Source organism: Salvelinus fontinalis, chromosome 30, assembly GCF_029448725.1.
Source record: "Salvelinus fontinalis isolate EN_2023a chromosome 30, ASM2944872v1, whole genome shotgun sequence".
Classification (NCBI taxonomy): domain Eukaryota; kingdom Metazoa; phylum Chordata; class Actinopteri; order Salmoniformes; family Salmonidae; genus Salvelinus; species Salvelinus fontinalis.
The window spans coordinates 27,271,780-27,285,563 of record NC_074694.1 but is presented as its reverse complement, the minus strand read 5'-3'; the positions used below and the strand labels follow the sequence as shown (position 1 = coordinate 27,285,563).

General features: G+C 39.7%; 3 protein-coding genes across 3 annotated transcripts; all 3 read left to right on the top strand.

The window, feature by feature from the left end:
- Positions 1-1,417: 1,417 nt before the first annotated feature.
- Positions 1,418-2,959, top strand: LOC129828918 (parvalbumin, thymic-like). Its single transcript, XM_055890230.1, has 4 exons — positions 1,418-1,579; positions 1,822-1,954; positions 2,200-2,309; positions 2,719-2,959. Exons 1-4 carry the CDS (start codon positions 1,519-1,521, stop codon positions 2,745-2,747), a joined length of 333 nt encoding a protein of 110 aa, XP_055746205.1. The 5' UTR covers positions 1,418-1,518; the 3' UTR covers positions 2,748-2,959.
- Positions 2,960-4,162: 1,203 nt separating this feature from the next.
- LOC129828917 (parvalbumin-2-like) lies at positions 4,163-6,952 on the top strand. Its single transcript, XM_055890229.1, has 5 exons — positions 4,163-4,265; positions 5,132-5,202; positions 5,330-5,462; positions 6,352-6,461; positions 6,688-6,952. The coding sequence occupies exons 2-5, from the start codon at positions 5,142-5,144 to the stop codon at positions 6,711-6,713; spliced, it is 330 nt and encodes a 109-aa protein (XP_055746204.1). The 5' UTR covers positions 4,163-4,265; positions 5,132-5,141; the 3' UTR covers positions 6,714-6,952.
- A 4,042-nt stretch (positions 6,953-10,994) lies between these two features.
- Positions 10,995-13,368, top strand: LOC129828916 (parvalbumin beta 2-like). Its single transcript, XM_055890228.1, has 5 exons — positions 10,995-11,100; positions 11,912-11,975; positions 12,304-12,436; positions 12,709-12,818; positions 12,962-13,368. Exons 2-5 carry the CDS (start codon positions 11,918-11,920, stop codon positions 12,985-12,987), a joined length of 327 nt encoding a protein of 108 aa, XP_055746203.1. The 5' UTR covers positions 10,995-11,100; positions 11,912-11,917; the 3' UTR covers positions 12,988-13,368.
- Positions 13,369-13,784: the final 416 nt, after the last annotated feature.

Sequence of the window (13,784 nt, the reverse complement as noted above, 5' to 3'; positions counted from 1 at the left end):
CCCCCATCCCCCTTTCCTCCATCACACAGGAAACCTGGCCTTCCTGCAAACAAGCATCGGAGCATGGAAGGGGACAAGGCCGCGGCCGGGGGCAGGTATGGAGGGAGAGGATGTTTTTGTCGTTATTCAACTCCCCTGGCTGAGAGGCCTGCTGTCGTCTATCCTGAGGAAACCGGCTCACGTCATTGGTGCTCAGAGGAGCTCTACAACTCCAGCCATAGGCTTGCACGTGCTCAGTAGCAGGCCCACAGTGACACAGATCGCTTCAGATAGGGCCTGAGGCAGATATCAACAATGAGCCCCACATGTGAGCAATGAAGTAGATGTATTATTAGGGATAGTGGCGATACTGTAAATCATCATTCCCCAAAGTTTCATGTAAGGGTAAATGTGTCAAGGTCAGTTCAAGCTCTTTATCGATATGTTTCTCTCCAGAGCTAGTAGGTGTTGAACCAGCAGGAAACATTACGCTGTACTGTTTCCAGGCCAACGGCCATTATCCAGTTACTGTACATAATAGGCTACAGTAGAGCATGGCCACCTGGGAATGTGTGAAAACTCCAGCAGGTGGCTGTTCAGTAAAACAGCCTCACAGGGAGGTGGCTCTTCAACATTCATCAGTCGTTAACACTTCCTCAACCTCTATCAGGCACCAACAGCTGTGTCTGCCCCACTGCAAAGACATAACATGTAGAGTAGTACTGACACTGGAGATTTGAAGAATCAAAACCTAATATTCTCATAAAACAAAGTCCCTGGTAAGTGATTTACCGCTACCCGTGACGATAGTGAGCCTACCCCCATCGCAGGGGAAGCCCAAACGTGACTGAGCCTCCCAATAACAGGATGTTTATAGCTAAGCCTGGGGGATCCTGTGCCAGGGAGACAGCTCTGTAACACAGGGAGGAAGCAACCAGAAACTTAGAGAAGGGAGAGGGCAGAGAGGAGGGACATGAGCAAAAGGGAGTGGAGGATGACAGGAAGAAAGGGAGAGAGAAGAGCAGGCAAGCCAGGCGATATCTGGCCAAACAAATATAGCATGTCTTCTATTTTCTTGTCCTCTTATCTGTTCCTTAAGCCTTTTCCCCAGCATGTCTGAAAGGAAAAACACTAAATCACATGAATACAAAGACAGATCAACACTTCTGATCATGTATCACTGTCACTGGCTGTTTCAAACAAATCTCATATTCAGGCTTAAAGGGTTCAATCTGTACTTTTTCCACTATATGGGTGAAAAGCTAGTAAGAATGGCTTTCTGTTCACCAGAAGGGCCACTTTCAGTTTGTCTCTTAATTAAGTGCCAAACAAAAGCTTTGTCATAGTGACGCCGTGACATCCACGTCAGTTGAACGTCAAGTGGGCCCAAAAGACAGCTGTGTTTGGCAGGGACACGCTGGTGGTTTCTGACACCATGGCATCATAAGATCGCTCTTATCAGTAGCTTTCTACCTCACCATCAGTTAGGATAGAACCACAAGCTGCTACGTTTCATCACGATCTCGCTACAGTTTCAGTATGGCTCTCACAGACTTCCTTGCTGCGGCAGATATTACTTCAGCTATCAATGCTTGCAAAGGTATGAATGTGTGTTTGCACTTTAGACCTCTACTGTAACTTGATGTTATGGGGAATGTTATAGTAGTTGTGTTGGGTTGCCCATAGGGACTCATAAATGCTGTTTATTTTTCTCTATATGATTGTGGCTTCACAAATGTGTTTACGTAAAGAAACTGGAAATGCAAGTTATGGGCTACTAATTTCAATCATCAACGGTTTATTTGGTCCTTTGTCGTTATGCACTGTCCATTCTGCTTTTAGCAAACGACTCCTTCAGCCCAAAGAAGTTTTTTGCGATGGTGGGCTTGTCCAAGAAGTCTCCCCCTGAGATTGAGAAGATCTTCATGATCCTGGACCAGGACAAGAGTGGCTACATCGAACAGGACGAGCTACAGTTGAGTCTCAATATAACATACACGTCTTCTAGGGAACTTGATCCCATGATCAAAATAGCAGCAGATACTAGGCTGATACAAATATTATTATTTTATTTTGTTTCTCAAAAAAAGTAGCCTAATACAAGGACTTAAGATCCTTTAGAGTTATATGGATACAACCAAACACACAAAAGTTCTACTTTACAGTGTACTGTATGTAATGCTACTTTTTGTGTTTTGTGTGTGTGTGCGTGTGTGTTAGGCTTTTCCTCCAGAACTTCTCCAAGGGGGCTCGTCCCCTGACAGCGGCTGAGACCAGAGCCTTTCTCCTAGCTGGGGACAAAGACGGGGACGGAAAGATAGGCTGGGACGGTAGGTTTACTAGGCCATCAGGCAGGATGACATTTATTGTCATGAGCCTTGTCCTGGAGGCAGAACTGAGCAATTTTGCCTTAGATAGGCCACCAGTAAACTCCAAATTGGCTATATTGTATTAGGGTTATCAGTGTGGTTAAGGTTATGGTTAAGGGTTAGGTTAAAAATCTGATTTTATAACTGTGCCAGCTAGTGACCACTCTCCAGAACAAGATTTATGACGAAAAACACTAACCTGCGGTGGCCAGGGTCGGCTGTTAACATTTATGATTCTAATGGCAGTTTAAGGATCACTGGATGAGAAACCCAGTTTGGAAATGTAGTTAGACAGTAATTAAATCTGTACATTCTGCATATTGAACATTAAGAATTAACGCATTGAAAACAGTTTGTGTCTCTCTTTCAGAGTTCTCCAACCTTGTCATGTCTTCATAAAGAGAGGAAGATAAAGAAGATGTTTATTTTTGACAATCTTGTAGTTTGAAGACAAGCAGTACATGGTCTGTGTGAATCTACTCAGTGCCTTCTGGGTTGGTCCAGCCTCTGTCTGTCAGTACACGTAGTGCAATATGCTGTATGCTAGTTTTGACTAAGGAAAATATGATATTGTAAACCAATACAAATAAACAGTCTTTGGCTTAACACTTGCCTCGCCTGCAGCTGTCTTTCTCTGATGTAAAGTTTATAAATACAGTATATATGGCTTTGACCATAAATATTGTAGCACCTGTTTCACATGACAGTATGTGATGTAACCTAGTCGTGTCCTTGACAGGCTGCTCCTTGCATGAATATGAGCATGTGTCCCAGGGTAAGGAGTCAAGTCAACACAAGTCTATATTCCTCTCCTGTGTATCCAACTGCAGTAGTTCATCCAAACCAAGTCTATATTCCTCTCCTGTGTATCCAACTGCAGTAGATCATCCAAACCAAGTCTATATTCCTCTCCTGTGTATCCAACTGCAGTAGATCATCCAAACCAAGTCTATATTCCTCTCCTGTGTATCCAACTGCAGTAGATCATCCAAACCAAGTCTATATTCCTCTCCTGTGTATCCAACTGCAGTAGATCATCCAAACCAAGTCTATATTCCTCTCCTGTGTAACCAACTGCAGTAGATCATCCAAACCAAGTCATTTTCTTCTCATGATTATTCATGTACAGTATATATGGAAGGCAGACGAGGGATCAGGTTTCTTGCTATAAACTGATAACTTGGGAACCTTTTAACTGTCAGGAAGATCATGTCTATATTTCTATCAACAACAACAACTTTTAACATGTTTAAATGAGACTCTGCTAGTATGGAGGTGATTTTATCGTTTACAAATATGACAAGCACAATATCGTCCAGCATAAGAATGATGAATCTATGTAAAATAATTATGAAGTAGAAAATCTAGACCTACATCATATGAATATATACATTTGCATTAAGCTTATAAAATAAATTATGGTTAAAACTATATTGTACAGATAGTTAAACAGTTGGATTTTTATAGAAATCATACAAAACAAAATGATCTGATTTGATGGATACTAAATTGTTCATGTCTGTTTATCATCTCACACTTGCTCTATACATTTTCAGAAACACACTGATGTCACCAAGTGCCACATTGCCCTGATTGCAGATAATGGGTCATATAAAAAAAACGCATTGCAGGCATTTTATCTCCAACATACAGCCGAATGAGAAGATCAGCTTGAAGCCCAAAATGCCCCTCTTGCATTTCACCCAAGGACTGCATGCATATCCCTAGTTGAAAGGATAAAAATAGTACAATTTGACTACTAGACACATTTTTCCAAAACGAAGCCTGAGCATACGGTGTGTGTTACACCTTGAAGGGCGAGGGTATATAATGTGGGAGCTAGGGGAGTATTGCTTCATCCAGCCCTACACTGAGATACAGCAGCCTCCTCGCCACTAATCCACTAATCCTCCAAAGGTGAGTTCCCTCAACCGGACTGATGCTCTAATTTAGGCTACAGACCACCAATGGTTTTCAGCATCAGCAACATGCAAAGATTTTTCTTTACTGCCTCCACGGAATACATTCAATAAAAATGAAGAGGGAAACGTTTCTATCTGGAATGCGTTTGGAATTGGAGTTTAAATAAAGCGAAAATTGGACTTCAAGCACTTACCTGAGAGATGGAGATGGAGGACTTATGCCATGGTTTTGGCGCACGAGGAATCTCAGTTCGAGGACCACTCTGAATGATACTTACTGTCACTGGCAGACATGTCTTACTCAATGTTTCTTTCTTTACCAATGCTTCTTCTCCATCTACATTGCCATGGACCTTCATGACAGTGAAAGTCCTATGTAAATCTTTCTGTGTGAATGGTTGAGAGACAGAATAGAAACAGGCTGCAGAGCTGGTAGAAATAGATGAAAGAGATGATCTGATAAACAGGTCTAGCAGACCTAAAGGTCATGGGTCACAGCATACTACTGTATGGGCTTTGGCCTGCTGTAGTTTCTTGCATTGAGGCACTCCGCCTTTGAGCACAGATGAGCTATGTTTGGAACATAAACCTGTAGGCTACAGATAACACAGTACTAATGCTATTTATTATCCATATAAATCCATTAATTCATTAAACAATTAGTAAATTAATGAAATAACATTTGGGAAAAGGTCTATCTATCTACATATATATGCCTGAGACAGTTTTCATGTTTTCAGTTTTTCTGATGTTGTTATCAGAGTCAAAAGGTTAGTGGGCCCAAGTATTTTCTGTTGAATATTCATGTTCATGACTTTAAAAATGTCTCTCTCTTGTTTTCTCTCTCTCTCTACTTCTCAGAATCGAAAAAATGGCTTTCAAGGGAATGCTTAAGGACGAGGATATTGCTGCTGCCCTCCAGCATTGCGCAGGTGTGCTATACTTAATTCATTTATGACAATCAATGTCAGTTAAAGTGAAAGGGCCCATATTGACCATGTATAATCATCCATGAGCAGGTTGTGATGTTGAAATGACCACTGTGTTTATCCCTCACAGCTGCTGAGTCCTTCAACCACAAGGAGTTCTTCGCCAAGGTTGGCCTGGCTGGCAAGTCTACTGAGGATTTGAAGAAAGCCTTCTACTTTGTTGACCAGGACAAGAGTGGCTTCATTGAGGAGGATGAGCTCAAGTAAGTCTCACATTGATCCAGTTGATTCAGTTGTCAAAAGCTAATTTACTGTACAGTACAAGGCAACTTATTCCTGAGGAAGGCAGTTAACCCACTGTTCCCCGGGCGCCGAAGACGTGGATGTCGATTAAGGCAGCCCAGTTGATTCAGTTGTCAAAAGCTAACTTACTATACAGTAGAAGGCAACTCATTCATTAATTTGCCAAAAGCTAACTTACTGTACAGTACAACGCAACACCACCCATGAAACTGAAATTAATACGAGTGCATATCTTGACTATTCCTTGATCTCCACTCACCAAGTCTCATTTTAATTTGATCGCATAGGGATACTTAAACACACCCTTCAAATCAAATCCCATTTCACTGGTTGCGTGCACATATTTTGCAGATGTTACCGCAGCTGCAGTGAAATGCTTATGTTTCTAGCTCCAACAGTGCGATATACCTAACAATACCAAACAATACACACAAAAAACTATAAAAATATAGAAATTACGAAATTACGAAATATGAGAATGAGCAATGTCAGAGACTGGAATATAGATATACATATATATATGTATATATATATATATATATATATATATATATATATATATATATATATATATATATATATATATATATATATATATATATATATATATATATATATATATACTGTCTATGTACCATCATATATATATATATGATGGTGTATAAACAGTATGGACAATATATGAATATAAAAGGTGTGTTCGGCAGTATTTATATAGTATGATTCATGACTACAATACAGTATATACATATAAAGTGGGTAAAACAGTATGTAAACATTAATAAAGTGACCAGTGTTCAATGACTATGTACATAGGGCAGCAGTCTCTAAGGTGCTCTCTCTTTCCAGGCTGTTCCTCCAGACCTTCTCTGCTGGTGCCAGAGCTCTGACAGATAAAGAGACCAAGGCCTTCCTTGCGGCAGGAGATGCTGATGGTGATGGCATGATTGGAGTGGATGGTAATCAAATCACTTTTATACATTTCTATCAAACAAGCAACTATGTACTTGACCCTATCCAGTTGGCCAAGTAACTGTAACAACAAACCATTTCTAGTAACGCGTAACTACTTTTAAATGGCATGACATGTAGGAAATGAGGATTTCATGAGGATCTTTTTTTCTTCAAGTTCTCATCATGACTTGTCTTGCAATAACTGTTGTTGTTTCTTCCTTGTTTCCACAGAGTTCACCACCTTGGTGAAAGTATAAGTCATCTATCATTGGCTCGGTTTTCATAGAACCACAAGTCTGCTGTTGAGGTTGTCCTGGCTTGCTGCCTGTCAAATACTGCATCTTTTTTATATTCATTTTATTTATGAATGTCACCCCACACTCCCAAAGCGTGTTGACTGTTGTGTTTTCTAACTACGTCAGCCGGTGTGCAAAAGTTTACCACCAGACCTTTGCACTTTTAGAAAATTTCAATAAATTTTCATTTGGATTAACAACGACTTTTGTTTTTAATGGTTTTTCATCTGTACATTGAGTGTCACAGTTGAGCAAGTACTTCGAAGAACTAAAGAAGGAATAAAATGTTATGTTTCTTTAGAATATTGGAGTATACAGGACTGATGCAGCACACACTAGCTACACCGGGATTCCCATCAGCATTACTCCACAGGGTACTGAGAAGTAACTGTATATAGTGACCTCTGCTATACATCATGTGAACATTTAGGTTCACATAAAGTTAAAACAGGATCCACCTACTGGCACTGCATCTCGTAGACATATATATGTTCAGCTCTGGGACACTTATAGCTGGTTCAGAAAGACACAGATACTGCCAGGGCCTCTCGGAGACATCTCTTTAGAGGGCTGGCCAGCTGGAGGATCTCTTGCATATGTTCAGTTAGAGCCAGCACATTGCAAAGGCCCCCAGCCAGCTCTTGGCTAGGGTTTCAGAACTCCCATGTTACAACGTTTTTGTTAATGAGGCACATTTATGAACAAGTTTCTCTCCTTCAGCTATCAGACTGAGAAAATGTCATACTCGGTGACATAGAATAAGGCCATTTCTATTTATGGCGCGAGGGAGGGAAAAGTGAACAAATTGCACTCTGAACTTTTACTTGCAGATATTTGTTTATATGTAGAATGTACCGTAAATGTATTTAATTATTTGTATATGCTATTAATGACAAGGTGGGATTTAGTCCAAGGACCACCTCTGAGTGGAGTTTGGAATGTCAGAATGTCAGAATATTAGAATGTCCCACGTCAGCTTGGATTCCTTCCTGATTTCAGCTGATAACGGGTTGTCCATTGTTCTGACACATCCATCTAACAACAACACTCATATTAAATAATGTCAGGAATAGATAAAAAGCACATCATCTAAGGGAGAAGATTTAAGGGGGAAACGCTTTAATCTCATTTGTGTCAAGATGGATTCCTCTACCTATCTGTAGGTAAAGGTCAGGGGTTAGGGGTCAAGCCAAACGCACCTGAGGATTAGGATGGGGAGAGGAGTGACTGACTGATAAAAAGTATTGAATATGCTATTTCTATGTAATTACCATTTTCCCATGTAATTCTAGACCTGTTGAATTATGTACCATAAAATATAAACTGATGAGGTTGCCAGCTCTAAATCTATTTAAAGGGCCACTACTACTATGGCCAGTACACACACAAAGGTTTGGATAGTCTCTACACAACCATAGAAAAAGAACGGCAACAAACTGCATTCCATAGTTTATCCAGCTGGCCTTTTCAAACAAAAGTAACAAGTGCCACCTCAACAGTGCCACCTGCTACAGTATGAAACACATAGCATACGTACCAAATGGCATCCTATTCTTTCTATAGCGTACTACTTTTTATCAGGGCCCATAGAACTCTGGTCAAAAATAGTGCACTACTAAGTAGTGCCATTTGGGATGTAGACACATTAACCGTGTCACACACGTTACTGTATGGATACTCGTCTGTGGACTCCTGCATCCAAAATGGCACCATCGAGAGCATTGTTAAAATTGAGTGATGTACAGTACAGTAGCCTAGGTATTGCGTAATGGCTCTCCCCAGATCTGAATGTTTGAATGATGATGGAAGTAGACCTATCACCTTTCACTGTTCTCGTAAATAGTAGCATAGCCATACTGAGAAACAGCCTGGAGGGGAGTAGGGGAGCTGAAAGGGACCAAAATAACACCAGGCACCCTTCAATTAGACAGAGGTGATGACTGACTCAATTTATCCTTTGTGCCAAATACATTCCTATGGGTGTCCCCTCTTCTCTCCCCTGAGCCACTGATTTAAAAAATATGTTTATTTTATTATTATTTTACCTTTACTTTAACAGGGAGTCCCATTGAGACCAATGTCTTTTTCGCAAGGAAGCCCTGCATACACACAATTTACAAAATATAATATAATACAAATATACAAAATGACAAACTTGCTCAGGAAAAAGATTCACATTCCTCAGCAAAGAGGTCCCCAATTAACATTTTTAACCTCCCAAAGGGCACCAGTACATCCAATTGTAGGGAAAGATGTGAAATATAGATTAATGGATCCATAAATTATTAGGCCCTAATTAGAGTTCTATGAATACATTTTTTGCCAAATGTGCAAATCTTATATGACAGATAAAAGAACCTATACAATTGTATATGACATTTTGGGCTAGATTTTGAATTATTTTGTTATTATGTTTCTTGAGCTTTTCTTTTTCTTTTCACCATATATCATTTCAAGCATGCACTTGCTGATTTACTCAGCTCTAAAGAGTTGAATATTGAATGCACTTGTTAAAGTTTCAATGCTGTCATTTCCGTCTCAATATCAAATCATTTATGGGTAGCAATGAAGTACCTTACTGTGATTGTTTTCAATTAAAATTGACAAAAAGAAACAAAAAAGAAACAAAAATTGCTTCTTAGCAAAGAGCAATTTCTCAAGCAGGAGTGCTTGGACTGTCTGGGAGTGGTCTGAGTGGGGAGGGGAAAACTGAAAACGAGTTGTTATTGGTAGAGAGGTTTGGAACTCTTTCTTATTGGTCTATTAACTAATTTGTCACCTGGTGATGTCACCAGGCAGGCCAAAACTCCATCCCACTAAAACAGGCTGAAATTTCAGGCGTTCTTTTCAAAAAGAATTATTTTCAAAACGCTTAAAGGGCATTATCATAATTTTCACAATTTCATAGTATTATTCCAACCTTATAGTGTGGCAAAATATTTAAAACACAGAGAACTCACATTTCTGACAGCACAGGCTCTTAAAAACTTCTTCAGGATCGGTGGATTCCCTGTGGGACGGTTGAAAGAATACCATGCTATTGTTTGAGGAGAGTGCACAGTTTTGAACATGGAAAGTTATTAATAAACAAATTAGGCACATTTGAGCAGTCTTGATACAACATTTTGAACAGAAATGCAATGGTTCATTGATTCAATCTAAAACTTTGCACATACACTGCTGCCATCTAGTGGCCAAAATCGAAATTTCACCTGGGCTGGAATAATACATTTCTCTTGTATTTCAAAGATGATGGTACAAAAAAAATGCAAAAAAGGGTTGGTTTTTTCTTTGTATTATCTTTTACCAGATCTAATTTGTTATTATCTCCTACATTCCTTTCACATTTCCACAAACTTAAAAGTGTTTCCTTTCAAATGGTACCAAGAAAATGCATATCTTTGCTTCAGGGCCTGAGCTACAGGCAGTTAGATTTGGGTGTCATTGTCATTTCATTTTAGGCTAAATTTAAAAACAGGGGCCATAATTCAATTGTGTTAAGCTTTTTCAATAACAAAACAAAAACGCTTTCAATGTTTTTAAATGATTTAACATGAAGACACATCAGCCCTATTATAATTAGCCAAGTAATTAAAGTGTCTGTTTTCTCCCGAAGCGTAATACAGCACCTTACACCTATGGCCATAAATCATGGGCTCTACTTTTGTTAGACAGATACATGCACAACAACTCATTCCAGACATTTTGCGCGTGCCAATTACGCATTGAGACGGAGCAACTCAGTCGTAAATTAGGCCTATGAACTGTTAAACTTGATAGCTGTTGATGGATTTTGTAAAACAGACCGTAAAACATAAATAAAAGCCCAAATAAGTATTTCAATGTTAGTCTACAACTGTTTTTTACGACGCATGTGACAAATACAATTTGATTTGAAATCAAAATATTTTTATATATATATGTATATATATGAAAGTCGAAGCCAACAAAAGATGCAGAAACATCTGCGTATAAAGTGAAGCTTTCAATAACTACAAATCTAATTGATCTAATATTGTCATCAGTATGGATTTTCACACAATATAAATCTGCATCAGCGGCAAATCTATGTAATCTATACCAGCGTATATTATTAGCCCGATTTAATATTAAGCACTTTTGCAAACAAGTACCATTTAAGCATCTTCATGTATGTAGATATAAATAGAAAGGACACTGACTACTGGACACATTTTCAACCAACTGCTCTACATGCGGTGTCTATTACATTTTGCCTCATATTTCGGGTGAGTAGGGTATATAAGGTCGAGGGCTTGAGCAGGGGGGCTTACACCAGTCGGCAGAATCATCTTTGCGAATCCACTCAAGCCTTAAAGCCAAACCTGAGGTGAGTCTGTTGCAGAGGGATGAATCTTCGTCTTGTCAGGTCGACAACATCTTGCATGTATCTTCAACCCTTCGGCTTTACTACACCTTACTATGGAACGGAACATGATGGAAGCATCTACTATAAAGGCCATCTCAATTAAAGAAACGCAGGACACGTTTTTTGCCTTTGGAATAATCAAGGAACCAAATGGAATGACTAGGCTACATCATTGGGATGATATATCATTCACTGCCTGCAAATCCAGGTTTTGGAATAGAGGACTGTCCATCCTGATGCTCTCTGTTGTGTGAACCTATCCTAACCAAAAGATAAAAAACTAAGCAAAAGAACTAACATGAGCCAAAATAACCAAAACGAACCAAAAGATCCAAAACTAACCAAAATAACCAAAACCAACTAAAAAAACAAAAAGAACCAAAACTAACCAAAAGAACCAAAACTAACTAAAACTAACCAAAATAACCAACACTGACCAAAATAACCAACTGTAACTAAAAGATCCAAAACAACCCAATAACCAAAAATAACTCAAATAACTAAAACTAAGCAAAACAATAGAACTTGATTTTCAGATGTTAATAACAGCACAATAACTATGTTAACTACAACAACTATGTTATTACCATTTATATTATTAGGAAATGCAATGGTTTAATATAGGGTGGTTCAATCTTCCAAATATCCAACTCTGATAAAGGACAGAGATTCAGCATACTGAAATCAGTCATTGTGGTTGCTGTGCAGAAGCAGGTGATGAACAGAAAAACATTTGCTTTGCTGTAACTGATCTTCTCTGCTGTCTCCCCAGCTAAACATGTCCTTCGCCGGTCTTAACGATGCTGATGTTGCTGCAGCCCTCGCTGCTTGCACAGGTAAACCTCTTATAGATGCCTCAGTTCACTTTCTACTCTCTCTCTCTATTTTAGGATCTCTGTGTTTGTGGGCAAGATTGTATATAGCAGGCTTCTTTAATTTTTGTGGTTGATGAGGAGAGAGATGAGAGGGATATAGCACAGAAAAGAGTGGCTAGACCGCAATATTGAACCGTTGCCTCCAGGGGAGTGTGGTCCAGTCTGGGGGCAGCAGCTCTACCACTAGACTAGCCATGGGCAAGCGGGCACAGCCCTGGCACAGCAGTATTGTTAGGTATATTTGTAACTGCTAAATCCTCATTTTAATGGATAACTGATCTCCCCACAGCTGCTGACTCCTTCAACCACAAGGCTTTCTTTGCCAAGGTTGGCCTGGCTGGCAAGTCCAACGATGATGTGAAGAAGGCCTTCTACGTCATTGACCAGGACAAGAGTGGCTTCATTGAGGAGGATGAGCTCAAGTAAGGACCCCTCTGATATTACACTCATCATATAACACCTTTGATCATGTTTCTTAGAGTGAATGTTCCCTTTATAGGGTTTGACTGATTGTTAAGTGTGGGGGCAAAAAAAGGACGTCACTTTAAACCTACCCCTCTGTAGAGAACGGGGTGCCTATTTCTGTCTCAGCAATAGAGTCCCCTCCCCCAAAATATAAGTAGAGCAGGAAAGCATCAGCATAGTCTGTGGTTACAGTCTTTGCTTATTGCCTGTTTGTTCTGTATCCATCCAGGCTGTTCCTGCAGAACTTCTCTGCCTCTGCCAGAGCCCTGACTGACGCTGAGACCAAGGCTTTCCTGGCTGACGGGGACAAAGATGGTGATGGCATGATTGGAGTTGATGGTGAGGATTATTCCTTTTTGGAATTTGGGAACGTTATTGCAAGTCTTCGCAATCTCAGTTGAAATTGAAAAGGAACTGTTGAGCAATAAATTATTGAACCATTCATATTATTAATACAAAAAATGGTGCGTTCACTTTTGCAGAGTTCGCTGCCATGATCAAGGGATAAATGAAGACCTGACCAACACCTCTTGATCTGAAGGAACAACTTGACCCAAGACATCCCCCTTTTCATCTTAACACTTTTATACACGTGACTGTTACTGTGTCTGAAATGACACCCTTTCCCAGGCATAATGCAATACCTTTTCCCAGAGCTGATGGGCAAAAGTAGTGCACTATATTGGGAACAGGGGGTCATATCAGACACAGCCTGTGACTGTCTACCCATAGTGCATCTTTCTGTCCACTATGAATGTAAATGTAGCGTGGCTGTGTCTCTCCCCTGTCCTCATTCATTTGAGTTTTGCTTTAGTGTCCAATCAATGATGCACTTTTTGGGAAATGGACGTCAGACGATATATAGAAAAGAATAAACGTTCTTTTTCAATATGGTGTCTCTTCTTTTCTTTACAGTTTGCTTTAATGTTCAGTACCACTCCACATGAGAGTATCTATTTAGACTAGAGGGGAATTTTGTCATCACCTGACCCACTTGAATAAACCAGCACAGTTCGGGTCAGTAGGATGGTGCGAAGAGAGTATATTGTTAAGCATCCTCTTACATGATAAACAGCAGCTATTTATCAGCAAACATATCAACACATAGTAACTAAGATGAGGAGATGAGAGATCAATGGTTGTCCATTGATTTTCTTTTGAGAACTGGAACAGTCGTGTGTCATATAGTAACTAACATTAAGTGGCTACACCTCCAGTCAAGTATATTTCTGAGTCACTAAGACAGAATAGATCTTGCTGTAACCTAGTGGTTAACCTGGTCAAAAGTTCCTGATAGCCGATAGA

Coding starts and splice junctions, on each gene's coding strand:
- LOC129828917 (XM_055890229.1), top strand. CDS start 5,142: ATGGCTTTCAAGGGAATGCTTAAGGACGAGGATATTGCTGCTGCCCTC. Junction 5,463..6,351: donor ATTGAGGAGGATGAGCTCAA/GTAAGTCTCACA, acceptor CTCTCTTTCCAG/GCTGTTCCTCCAGACCTTCT. Junction 6,462..6,687: donor TGGCATGATTGGAGTGGATG/GTAATCAAATCA, acceptor TTGTTTCCACAG/AGTTCACCACCTTGGTGAAA.
- LOC129828918 (XM_055890230.1), top strand. CDS start 1,519: ATGGCTCTCACAGACTTCCTTGCTGCGGCAGATATTACTTCAGCTATC. Junction 1,580..1,821: donor AGCTATCAATGCTTGCAAAG/GTATGAATGTGT, acceptor TTCTGCTTTTAG/CAAACGACTCCTTCAGCCCA. Junction 2,310..2,718: donor CGGAAAGATAGGCTGGGACG/GTAGGTTTACTA, acceptor TCTCTCTTTCAG/AGTTCTCCAACCTTGTCATG.
- LOC129828916 (XM_055890228.1), top strand. CDS start 11,918: ATGTCCTTCGCCGGTCTTAACGATGCTGATGTTGCTGCAGCCCTCGCT. Junction 11,976..12,303: donor AGCCCTCGCTGCTTGCACAG/GTAAACCTCTTA, acceptor ATCTCCCCACAG/CTGCTGACTCCTTCAACCAC. Junction 12,819..12,961: donor TGGCATGATTGGAGTTGATG/GTGAGGATTATT, acceptor TCACTTTTGCAG/AGTTCGCTGCCATGATCAAG.